This window comes from Apteryx mantelli, chromosome 2 (assembly GCF_036417845.1).
Source record: "Apteryx mantelli isolate bAptMan1 chromosome 2, bAptMan1.hap1, whole genome shotgun sequence".
NCBI classification, from domain to species: domain Eukaryota; kingdom Metazoa; phylum Chordata; class Aves; order Apterygiformes; family Apterygidae; genus Apteryx; species Apteryx mantelli.
The window spans coordinates 9053873-9066695 of record NC_089979.1 but is presented as its reverse complement, the minus strand read 5'-3'; the positions used below and the strand labels follow the sequence as shown (position 1 = coordinate 9066695).

Genomic DNA, 12823 nt, shown 5'->3' with positions numbered 1-12823 from the left:
TTTTAAATGTTTACACACTCAGAAGAGTTTTCTGCTGAGTAGAAAGTCAAAGGAATGACAACTCATAAATCCAGCACATACATACATGCTTGCAGCATGGAGGCCTAAATATGAGCTGCTCTAGAGATATACTTCAGACTTTATTACTATGTAAATATTTTTCTCCAAAAGGCTTTAGAAGCTACAGCTCTAAGCAAAGGTTTGAAATAAAGAAGTTAGAGCAGCAACATCATCACCTTTGTTCAATTCAGACTGATTTAATACTACTTTCTGTGACATTTATCAGACTACAGTATAAGCCAAGGTCAAAGCTCTGTCCTAAAACTAATAGTGCATTGGGTTAGTCGGGCCAAGTCATATCAGTTCTGTAGTCCTTGAATGGGGCTTGGTGATGTCCTTGGTGATGTGGCTAGCATATCTTGCTGCTTCTGATTTTTCCAGTCCAAAAACAAAGGCACAGCTTGGTGGCCCGAGAGCAGACTTCAGTGCAAGGCTCAAATGCATACCTCTCGATTCATAATAAGATACTATCCCTGGTCTATCTTTGCTTGTCTATGTTATGGCACATTAGACTTATCTTTCTTTTCTGCTAACAGATATCTGCTATTGCAAATTATAAAAAGGTATATAAAAGGACAAAAATTATAAATGGGAAATTTATATGAATACAAATAATTAATGATATTTTGGTATTCATATTTGTATGAATACAACTTTGAATACAAATAATTAATTCATAATTATATGAATACAAATAAGTAACAGGAAAAGCCAAATCCTTCATCAGTAACTTCAGATCATGCCTTTTATCTTATGACATGAAAACAGCAGAAAGAATCTCTCCCTCCTCTTTTTAATATAAAATTCCTCTAGCCACTGCATGACATTGGTGCTACTTACCCAGACTTAGTTTTGAAAGATGTGACAAGACTGATGAAAGATGACACAGCAGTATCTTGGGACAAAAGAACTGTCAGGTTTAAATGCAAAATTCTGTAATTGATTGAAGAATGCATTCTGACCCCATATGCCCACATATTGCTCTTATCATCATCAGTAAGAGCTGTAGATATATATCTAAGGACAGAGTTTGATCCTCAGATGTGACTTGGTAAAATATTGTGTTGAGTATAAAGAAAGTCCGTACTTACAAACAAAAATTATCAGCAACAAAGTCACAGACAATCCTCCCAGAAAATATCTGAGAACAAAACAATACCCATAAAATTCAGAAGATGCGATGGATGCATATTGTGTTAATACAGGTGAAGACTGAGTGGAAAGAGGAGAGAAGTTTCTTGCAGATGAACCACCTGAACTATCCTAGGTGAACTGGAATTTGAAATTTTAAAATATTTAAGCTATTGAGGATAAACTCCTACAAGATCTCAGCATTCCCAGACCTGAGATGAAACACACATATTGGTGACTTCGAAAGACATGAATTCAGCCTGATTCTTTTCAGGCTTTCAAAAGCCCTGTCCAAACACACTTGAAAGTAGGTGTCATATCTGCATCCATATGTCTTATTTTTGTGCACACCTATATACCTTTGGTATTTTTTTGCATTGACTACCAAGTGCAAATATATTTTCACAATAAGACATATCTAGCTTTACAAATGTGACCCTTAATTTATGCTTTATTCACCAGGTGAAATGGAGTAAGTATTAATATAAATAGCAATAAAAAAGAAATAAAAATTACCTTGCACATATTGAAATGATTAAACACATGATCAGTACAGCCATTTGAGAGAGGATATTTCGCACTGTACTGGATTCTAAAACAAAAGGAAGCAGATGAAGAAAATAATTCTCATGAGTTTTCATGAAAGTAAACACATGACAGGAAGTGTTTGCAAGACATTACCTTCAGCCTGTGAGGCCAGTCTCCTCAGTTTCCCTTCACCTACAGTTATTCAAAACGGAAACCTAATTTTCATACTCTCAGTGTCTCTCAGGAGTCCTTTTCCACTATGATCATAGAAAGACCATACCCTCCAATGCTCTTATAAAATAAGCCTTTCTGAATAATTGCATTTTTTAGGTTTTGTCCCCATGGCCTTTCCTCCATTTTACTCCTCACTCTGCCTTTTTCTTCTTCCATTTTATCACTGAAAATGGGAGAGGAAAAAATGTGAGTGGGGCGGAGTAAATAAATAAATAAATATCTGTTTTAAGATTTTATTATTTTTAAGCAGTTATTTAAAATTTATATTTCTTGAAATGCATTTTGCTCTGCAAAAGGCCATTTCAACATTTTTAACATGAGTATTATCAGTTCACTCTAAAAATAAAGCACATCAGGATAAGAACTTAACGTACCTGCACTGCTCAAAGTCTCTTCACTGTCATCTGTCATAAACTGGGGGCAAGATAGTGAAGCACAGAATGGTTTCCCGAGCTGAATTAACTCCTTGTCTTTGGTGAGAGAGGCTCCATTAGCTGCTGGAGCTTGCCTTTGTGATACATGACCATTACATTCAGAATAAAAGTCTGAATCACCTACGAAAAGTGCATATGTAACTTAGCTTACACAAAAGAAGGGCTTTGACAATTTGTGCTAAAGAAAAAAAACATACTTAATCACAGGGAGGTTTCCAAATTGTTAGGGGTAGGGAATAGGCAGGTTCAACATACACAGGAGAAAACATGCAAAATAAAGACAAAACTGGATAAAACGTAACACAATGAAGTTATAAAAATGGCCAGGCAAAAATAGCAAGTGCTAGTTATTAATCACACTGGGATAAATCTCACTGGTGGTGACTTTGTATTCAAATTCAGTCTAAAAATCCCTGTTGAGCATGAATGCCACTAGCTTGATTCACCAATTAAAATTCTGTCCTTCACCTACCCCTTACCTGCACATCTGGGCAGACAACCCATAGAAAAATTATAGAGACAGATATCCACTTCCCAATAAATACAGAACAGAATGTTTTAGCTAAATTACTTTATACTTGGCTAGAACTTACCAATATCATTCTGACTGACTTCTAGTTTACTGCATCCATCAGTCCACGAATCATCTCCATGGGAAGAATCCACATTGCTGAGAACAGTGCTGCTGAGCCACGGATTAGAGGCACCAAGATTGAACAAGCTGGCAAGAGAGCGACGGATTTTCTTTCTCCGCCTGAATACACTAGAAAGAAAAGAAACATTGTCAAGGGACAGAGTTAATCAGTCTTACTGAGCAGGAAACAGACCTCTAACGCGTGCAGAAATGAAATGAAAGAACCAGAATCCTAGGTGCTGTTCTTTGCTCCATCACGAGCCTACTCTGACCCTGGATATGGCACTAACGATGACTGCTGCACATTGCAATAATGGCAGGGAATATATTAGCAGAACGGTAGTATATCATGCATGATAGTGGTGTAGTGATAGTGGTACCAATGTGAGAGTGGTATTGTGATACCAAATGATACTACTGTTATTAGGCTCTGATATTATCTGAGTGGTCTCACGCTATCAATGAAAGTTTCACCCTATCCTATCCCATTTTGAGTGATCTGAATCCACTGTATTTCCACTTTTTTGGACTACATTTTATATACCTTCCTAAACTGATGCTTCTTCTGCAATTAAGAGAGTTTTTTCCTGACTAGGGATTCCAGGATCAAACCAGTCTTTTAGACCTTTTTCTTATTCCTTATCATCATAACACTTTATTGGGAAAATGAGCTGTAGCTCTTATTTCTATTTATTACACACAACTCCAACTACAACAGCAACTGTGTTCTTAACAGTAATATTAGACATGCCTGAAAATCAAGTGATTTTAATCACTGCGCTATTTAAAATAAATCAATTGAGATGTTCCTGTTAAGAAACACTGATACACCTAAATAAAGGAAAAAGTAAGAAATTATGTTATGCCAAACAAAATGTACGCAACCTCACAGGAATCTCCAGATGAGTCCAGAGATGTGGAGCCAATTGCCAACATTAAGTAAAACCTGTGTATAGTTCACTTACCGAACTAAATTTTCCTTATATGTAACACTTGTCTGTGATGGTGTCAGTGTTATGTTGCCTTCTTCATCGGACAGAAAACTGTCTTCTGTCAAAATGTAATAACCATTAGAAAGCAGCCGAGGGCTCCGGCGACATGTGAAAGGGGAGCCCGTCAAAGGATTTATGGAACAACACTCGTCACCAGTCTCATCGTCCAGAAAGGCACAAGCATAACTGAATGAGAGAGAAATGAAACCCTCTAATTTAGCAAATGTCTAGGTAGTGCAAAACCACAATTTAGTAATAATAAATTACATATACCATCAACTCGCAATTAATGGTGGGTGGTAATAACGTAGATTAAAAAAAATATAAATGGATAATGCTATTACTTCTAGACCTAAGGAGGTTCTCAGTCAACTAGAGTGTGTGTACCTCACACTTCCCAGAGCTTCTGATTGCACGAGGGCTTCATGCCAAGTGGGGCTTTGCATGAATGCATGGAGCCAGCCTGAATCAAGAAGTACAAGGAGTGTTGCTGTGGCAGTGCTCCTGGACCTCCATGGAGCCATCACAACTATTCCAGTTTTGTGCTCCTCTGAGTTACTGGGCACGGTGTAAGCCTGAGTGCCTCTGAATCAAGGCAGGATTGATTTGCTCTTTATACTCTTGCCATACACAATGAAGAGTTAAAGGTACATAGCTTTTAATTCTCACAGCTCCTAGAAACTATGCAGCTATAACTACGTGGGATAAAGTCTACACACAGTGATAACTTCATCCAGCACCGAAATGCAATTAACTTTGAAATGAAACATAGCACACAAAAATATATTCTGTGGTATTTAAAATAGAAGTGAGTAGTGACAGAGGTGAAAGAATCTGAAATGCTGTGGACTTTTTCTGCAATGGGAATTTTATTTAGCTCGGATAGGCACTTATGTTGAGTTCTTTCTCCTCAACAACTTTGATTTCCAAGTGGCCACACAGTGACATCCATGGAAGAAAGGAAGACATGGAACTTACTCAGTGATTGAAATGAGTTTCAGTAGCAGGTTTCAGTACCCCATATGGCATGTTAGAGGGGGATAGCACACTTTCAGTGGAGGGGAAAGAAGGTGGAGCAGAAATACTACAAAACTTCATAATTGCAAAGCCAGTGCTTCTAAAGCTCCACAGCAGTACTTCTGAGCTTCATTTAAAGAAGTAATTAATATCAGCACTACGGTAGTTCTAAGTGGCCCAAAAGGGACTTTATGAAATCTCCAACAAAACAAAAATAAGATTAAGTAAGTCTAATCTTACTCAGTACCTTGGAAAAATATGTTCTGAGAGGCTGTGTCTGTGTTTTCCATCAAAAACCCTTGAACCTGCAGAGGCAAAGGACAAATAACAAGAAGTTGTTACATTTCTCTTGACAGCTCAAACAGATGACAGGTCTTCACTTACAGATACCTTGAGCAAATAAAAAGTATAAAGAAAGTTAAAAAAAGGAAAGGAAGGGAGAGATTAAAGGAGAAAAAAAAAGAGGAAAGAATAGAGGAAAGACACAAAGTTTACAGCAAATTGTTTAATATCAGCTCAACAAGGACAACACAGAATCAGAGCTAACCATGATCAAATACTTGTGCTCTGCAGAGCTTACTATCTTGGCAGAAATTATTAGGGACACACACATGTAAAAGCTACAGTAATTTTAATGGTATTTTCCCAGAAATCTGGTTCATGCTGGAAACAGTACATGCATTGGCAACAGTTACAGGGTGGAATGGAAGGGCTGCAGCTATCATTACAATATATTCTTCAGGTGATATTTGCAGACGTGGCACAACAGGCATAGGGAGAAGGAACAGTGGCAAATATTTGACAATAATATTGTGGCACGAGAATAGGGAAATAGGATTTGTCTGGATTACCAAGATTCAAGTCTGCCAAGTGCTGCAGATGTTCAGCATTTGACAGAATCAGTCTTAAGAAATATGAGCAATAGCTGTCCATTTGTATCTGTTATTACACTGAATGATAAAAGATATGATCTTTCTCTGTATTACCTTACCTTTCCTGTATCTTTTGATTATTATGCTTACAACACTGTTAGTAAATGTCCTGATTAATTCACCTATGAGAGGAGATAGGTCTAAGTTTTTTTTTTTTGCTTTGTTTTGTTTTATATTCAATCACAATCTGAGACAAAGAAAAGATATAAAGATCAGTGTTTGCACTTCAGCAATCTGTTCACCCTCATTTGGAGCTGGGTTGTCAGCCATAGCCTGGATGGGCAGGCTGGCTGAGCTTAGGGATTGGACAAGGTTGCCAAAGAGGGGAAGTAAAACTCTCTGGGATATTTTTTGCAGATCATTCCTATTACCTACTTCCATACACACTGTTTCTCCTGCACTTTGAAAAAGCATTTCACTTTACTGTGAGATAATTATGCTCCAAAGGGAAGCACTAGCAAAAACAGTCTGGAGAGAAGACAACTGGAAGAGACTTGGTGGAGGTGCAGTGAGGTCAAACAACACCAGTAAAAATCTCACACAGCAAATAGCACCAAAAGTGAGAGAGTGCTGTGTGTACTTCACAGACTGACATGTTGTAGACCTATGTTACACATACAATTAGCTCCTGAAAGAATTCTTCTTATTTTAGGCAAAATCATGCACACAATTATGATTTTCAATAATGCAAAAATATTATACTCAGAAAATAAATTCATCTGAACTCTAAAAGAAAATACAGCAAGAACTTAACAGGTGGTTAGCAGATCTGGGTATAAACTAAAAAAGGCAAAATCCCAAATTTTGTCAGTCATCCCAAGTCCCCACTACACCAGATTTTATCAAAAGCCCAGACAAATGTGCATAAATTTACTTGCTGCTGGTGTTGACACAACATGTGATATTCCATGCATCTTGGGAAAGATTGTTTCACACACCCTGGGATTACAGATTATCTGTAAAAGAGTTTAAAAAGAAAGACAGGTCTGTTTTATTTTGTTTTGTTTCTAAATCAGGATATATAAGATATAATCATGAATATGTATCACATTTCTAGTTATACTATAGTCTACTGAATATTTTCCCTTAGGCAAAACCCATGTTGATTCCAGGGCAAACTTGTTTGAAAAGAAAAGCAAAAGCTTCAGCATCAATTAATTTAATTACAATTGTTTAATAATTGGAGAGTGAAATTCCTTCCCAGCTACTGAAACCCATAACAATTATATTGCACTTGATTTTCTCAGTTATGATAATACAAATCAGCAACCACTGCAAAAGAATAACTTTTGAGAATAACAGCTCACATACAGATATTGCTTTCATTAGAAAGTATTGACATATACTGAACAAAGTGACAGAACAAACCACAATTTTTCCATTGCTAATTTGAATTGTCACAAATTTACAAGTGAGGTATGTCTTTGCAGGACTCTTGTTTATCTGCTGCCCTCCACTGAGCTAGAACGTAAGGTAAAATAGAGTATATATGTTTATGATAGAAAGTGAGAGAGATCATACATATGTAAATATACCAGTGGGAGGTGATGAGTTTCTCTTTTGAAGAACAGTTTATGAGTAGTTGTAATTTGCAGTGCAGCATTTTTCTCTGTCATGAGTTTACACAGAATTGCTTTTAAACTATTTTAAGTAATGCTAATGCCAAGCCTCTAAAAACAGTCATTTACTTAGCAGGCAGTCCAATGGGCTGTTTCTCTATCCTCTGTTGTGAAAATTTTTGGTTTGTACATTAGTGAACAGGATTCTTGAAAATCATAATTAGATCAACATGAACACTGGAGGAAGCATGTAAACATCATGTTGTAGACAATGCTGCACAATTCTCTACTTTTATTTAATATTCAGTTACATTTCTGGGCTATTAATAGTGTGAGAAGATACAGTAACAACATAAGCAAGCCAAAACAAAGTATCTCAATCACCACTGTACAGTTAAGCAATAGGATTATATTCGTAACCCACAAAATGAACATCAAAAGCCAGCATCTTTAACAAATCTCACTAAAAGTAAATCTAAGACAAATGCAGCAATATTTTATGTCAAGAATTCACATCAAAGCTTAAGTCAAAATACTCCTTGTTCTGAAATTTCAGAACACCCCAAAACCCAAAAGATTCAGTCTCATAATATAAAGAAAAAGTCACTGTGAAAAACAGTCTATTTTAATCACCTTTCTCTCTGATATCAAATTAATCTTTAAGCCAATGATGCCCTCAATTGGTAGCCAACAATCCTAGGTGCATGTTTACATTGTAAATATTTACAGTAGCATGTACCAAAATATAGTGCTAACTTAAAATAGTTGAAGCCCAGGTAACCAGTTTTATTCCCATGTACCTTCCAAACACAAGTGTCTACATGAAACATTTTTATTTGTTCATACATATCAGTCCTTTTCTGAAGAGTATTCCAGTCTTCCCTCCCCGCAGGTAGTAATAATAACGTTCACAAAAATGCAAAGCTTCCTGAACAGCAGAATGTAAATCAATCCAAAGCTTAGTTCCTCCTTAGCTGACCAATGCATTAAAACATAAATATGTGTAAAATCTTCCAAACCTGGAAAATCCATTTCACTACTAAGAAACGTGTGCAAAAAAGTTTCTCATCAACAACTCGGGGACGTGACTGTAGAGTGCTCTTTCTGCAGCTTCCTGGAACAGAACAGCACTGGGTCTTCAGAAAGGCAGGTCTATGAAGTCCCTTGTTTCCCTTTGAAAACAGCCTGTGCAATCAGAAGCACAGATGCAGAATGAGGTCATGCTTCCTGTTAAGTAGCCTACATCAGAAGCATTCATTTTGAAGAGCAAACTGAAGATTAAGATTAGTCCAGTGAACTCTGTTGCAGATTGTTGCAGAATGCAAGAGCTATAAATAACAGCTCATTACAATTATGATACGGAGAGCAAAAACTGTACCTTTCCTCATAAAGAAAAGTGACATAGATTTTTGTTTCAGCTTCACTTTTTCATCTCACTCAGAATACTTTAAAGTGAAATATCCAAGCAGTCCATATACTTGCTAAAATAGTCCATGAGTTTACTTTTAAGACTGAAAGGCTTTGATGTAGGAAAATCATCCAACTACCAAAAAATCCATGCAGTGACAAGATAATTTGCAAAAGCACTATTACACAGAAGAAGCATTTGGTGAGAGTTCAGAATTCATTAAGTTTCTTGGTTCAGAAAAATTATTGCAAATATATATCATGATAAAATTAAGATAAAATTAAGATAAAACTCTTCAGGAGAAAGGAAAAAGGCTATTTGTAATCACATTCATTGCCCCACTGCATATGTTTCACACCATGTAATGTATCAATTAATCCTATCCTAAAGTACACAAAAATAAAGCCAATTCTACACGGGAAAAGTAGTCTGAATAAGATGTCCTGGCAATCAAGATGATTTGACTGTAAAACTGCTACACAACAGAAGCGATATAAATTGACTACTTGACATGTAAAAATTAGACAGCTGTAGGGAGCAAAACTTCACCTTCAGACAAATCGATCAAATCAGCTAGTAGATACCTCTCTTGATGTCTGGATGTATCCAGACATGGATTTATGTTAAAAAAAAGCAAATAAATCTAATAGAATATAGAAATAAATGTATGATTTAATGACAATTTTTTCCTTGGAGAAAGGAAAAATACTTCCACTGACAACAAACAAATGTAAAATTCTCACCAAACAGAAAAGAAAATAAAAATTGACATTAGGCAATTAGGTTATTACAAAAGAGTTCCTGTATGGGAGTTTATCTAAAATGAACAATTAAAGGTCCTTTTGGTCAAAAGTGGAAACGGAGGGCCATGTTCATTTCTCATATCCCTTCTTTTCATTTTAGTGGAATGAAATTTCCTCATACCAGCGCGGAAATTTAGTCCAACAGTATTTCCATGGATGCATGAGCTCTGTCTCAAGACTTCCCAGGCCACCCTTTCTCTCTACAGCAAAACAAAGACAATGGACATACATTCCCAAATGGTCTTTAAAACTAGGTCACCTACTGAACATATATTCTATAGTATTATAGAATATATTCTATATATAATTTTCTATACTGAAGATAGATATTCTAAATATACATGAATTATCAGTGCAGGTTACTTCCTGGGAGTGTTTTCTTTTGGTTTCTCTTCATCTTTTTCTCAATAGGAAGTATTTAATTTTGAGCCTTGGCAGTTTTTTTGAAGTACTTTGGTCTTTGACTATAGTCAACTTTGGTTGACTATATAGTTAAAACATACTTTGTCTAACTAACATTCATATATGAAAATCACTGCTCCAACAGTTGTTGATGCATAAACTTTGTGTATTGGTAAATGCACAAAATCTTCTGTGTAAGAAATTACACTTCCTTGGCAGATATTATATGAAGATGGTTGATATTTTTGTACAGAGCTTCTGGTATAGCAGAGTTTTATAGGCAGGTGCTACCCCCTGATTTATACATAGACAAAAGTTTATATACAGCTGTTCTTTTGCCATTCCTGTTGCTCTTCAAAGGGCCTGCCCCACCCGAGGCCTCACTTCTGCCTTAAGATTACAAATTCTAGGAAATCAATATACCAGCAATCTGACTGTGCAGGAGTTTTATGTCTGTTACATGCATAACACATTCAGCCCACAAAAGGAAGGAAATGAGAAACTGCAATACAAAATACCACGTATCTTTTTACTCTTTTATATAGAAGCTTCTCTTCTCTCTTCTCTTCATGGTGGAGTACAGTGCATAGACCTATAGACCTTAGAGTTAGTTCTGAGCTTGCTGGTACATCCACACTGCTTCAATCTGAAAAATAGCTTACATGCAGTAATGCTATGGTAGCTACCTCCATGTTACACTAGTACAGATAGAAAAAGAAAAGTGTTTAGAAAGGATCTAAATCAATCAGGCCTGCAATACATAATAATACTTACCTGTGCAAAGCCACAGCTAGTCTGTGTCACATCTCCTTACTCTTTGTTACGGTTTCAGAAGGAAATTTGGTAGGCAAATAAACTTCATTTAGAGGTGGGAATAAGTTTGAGAGAAATTTTGTCCAATGTCACATCAATATACAAGAGCAATAGGAAAGCATATATAGGCAAAAGAAGAGAAGGGCTTCCATTAGAATCTGCAGCTCCTTTGAAAAAGTACCTTGAAAAAGTACTGCTTCTTTGAAAACTATATTAGCAGACAAAGAACACAAAAGGAGAAGGCTATTATCCAAATCCATCAGTCAAAGCAGAAGTTTAGGTCCCAAATATAAATGGTGGACCCTCTTTGTAAACTTCCTCATGAGAAGATGTGTGAATACTGACCATCACTGAACAGGAAGGAGGAAGAAACAACAAAAACATCTTTATTGTATTACCTAGCTGTCTTAGTTTCATTAAGTACTACAAAATTTCATGAATTAGCACTCTGAAGTGTTAGAGATGGCCAGGAGAGAGCCAGTGGTAAATATTTTCCTGTTGGCCAAATTATGTTCTAGCTGCATCTTATTGTAGAGCAATGCAATAGAAACATTGATCCATTGATCACTGGTCTGAATGGGGAATGAATAGGAATGGGGGTATTAGGGAAAGGGCTACATGAATGGCATGTGTTGGCACCTAGACTTGCAGGTCATCAAGATCCCAGCACGTGTACATGCAGAGTCTCAGGACACCCAGACTGGGAGGAAAAGGACAGGGAGTAAACCTGGTGAGACAGTATGGAGAGATTGACCACCATCACCTGGAAAGGATACAGAAAGGTACATCCAAACCCAGCAGATGGTTGCCAACCTAAGAAGAACCCAGGAAACATCAAGACTCAATTGCCTACGTAGCATGTCTTCTACATCACTTCAGGCAGTACTGGACACACCACCTAGATAGCAGCATCTTGGTGCCTGAAAGCTGAACAGACCACCTGGTCATGCACATCCTTAGCACACCCATTTGGTACTCTATGTGGACAGATAAAATCTGAATCACTGTTAAGGAGTTTTCTTGCTACTTTATGAGTCCCAAAATGAAAATAAATGTTCCTCTGGAGGTGGTGATGTATGGCTGATCAGTGTACCTGGGACACTGGCTGATTTCTGTGACTGTCTTGATGTGTTCTACATGAACCAACAGTGGAGGATCTTGTATTGATGTGCAGTGAAGGCTTCTGGCCATCATATAATTCTAAAGTACTCTTAACGTATACTGAGAATATATAGTTGGGAAGATTTTGGTAACATTGGTTCATGAGACAACACTGGTTGATAAAGTACTGATGGTACTGATGTCATGGTCATTTCTATAATAAATCACACTGCTGAATGCATCAATGAAGATAGCAGCTAGCAGTGGTACTCTAACAGGGCTCTTCAAAATGCTATTCTTCCATGTGGGTTTACACAGCACCCTCATCAGTCAGACTCTCTGTATGTAATTAACCGCTGTAGATTGACAGTGACTGAGTCACTTGCTGCCTCTGTGCCAGTATTTAAGCAGAGTCTACTTTGTTAAGCTTGCACAGAATGTCCACAGGCCTTTCTGGAACGTGTTGCATTTCTTCCTGGTATGCCTATGCCATGCTTGCTTGTCATGTTTCCAGCTGAACTCATGCTGATGTCCTGAACTAGTTCAACTGCTAGGGACAAGAAAAGGCACAGCCAGCCTTGGTATCCAGTGGAGAATCATGATACACTGCACTAAACTGTGCATTTACAGCTTGGATGCTATCCAGTACTGCATAAAGATTAAGGATTTAAATGTGGCCTAGCAGGCAATTAAGGACAGAAAGCAGAACTATGATAGCCCTCCAGGAACCTGTCCATGGGATGCCAGCACAGACCCAGACCAAGAAACCAGTGAC

The 12823-nt window shown here is 37.2% G+C and overlaps 1 protein-coding gene across 1 annotated transcript in view; it reads right to left on the bottom strand.

Annotated features, from left to right (window-relative positions):
• The window catches only part of DNAAF11 (dynein axonemal assembly factor 11), a 51279-nt gene extending 42665 nt beyond the window's left edge, over positions 1-8614 (bottom strand). The window contains exons 1-5 of the mRNA XM_067290149.1: positions 8541-8614; positions 6837-6918; positions 5278-5335; positions 3987-4199; positions 2981-3150 (exon numbers count right to left, since the gene is read on the bottom strand). Of these exons, the coding sequence (XP_067146250.1) occupies positions 2981-3150; positions 3987-4199; positions 5278-5335; positions 6837-6876 (481 nt within the window). The 5' untranslated portion in view covers positions 6877-6918; positions 8541-8614. The remainder of the gene's footprint in view (positions 1-2980; positions 3151-3986; positions 4200-5277; positions 5336-6836; positions 6919-8540) is intronic.
• Positions 8615-12823: the final 4209 nt, after the last annotated feature.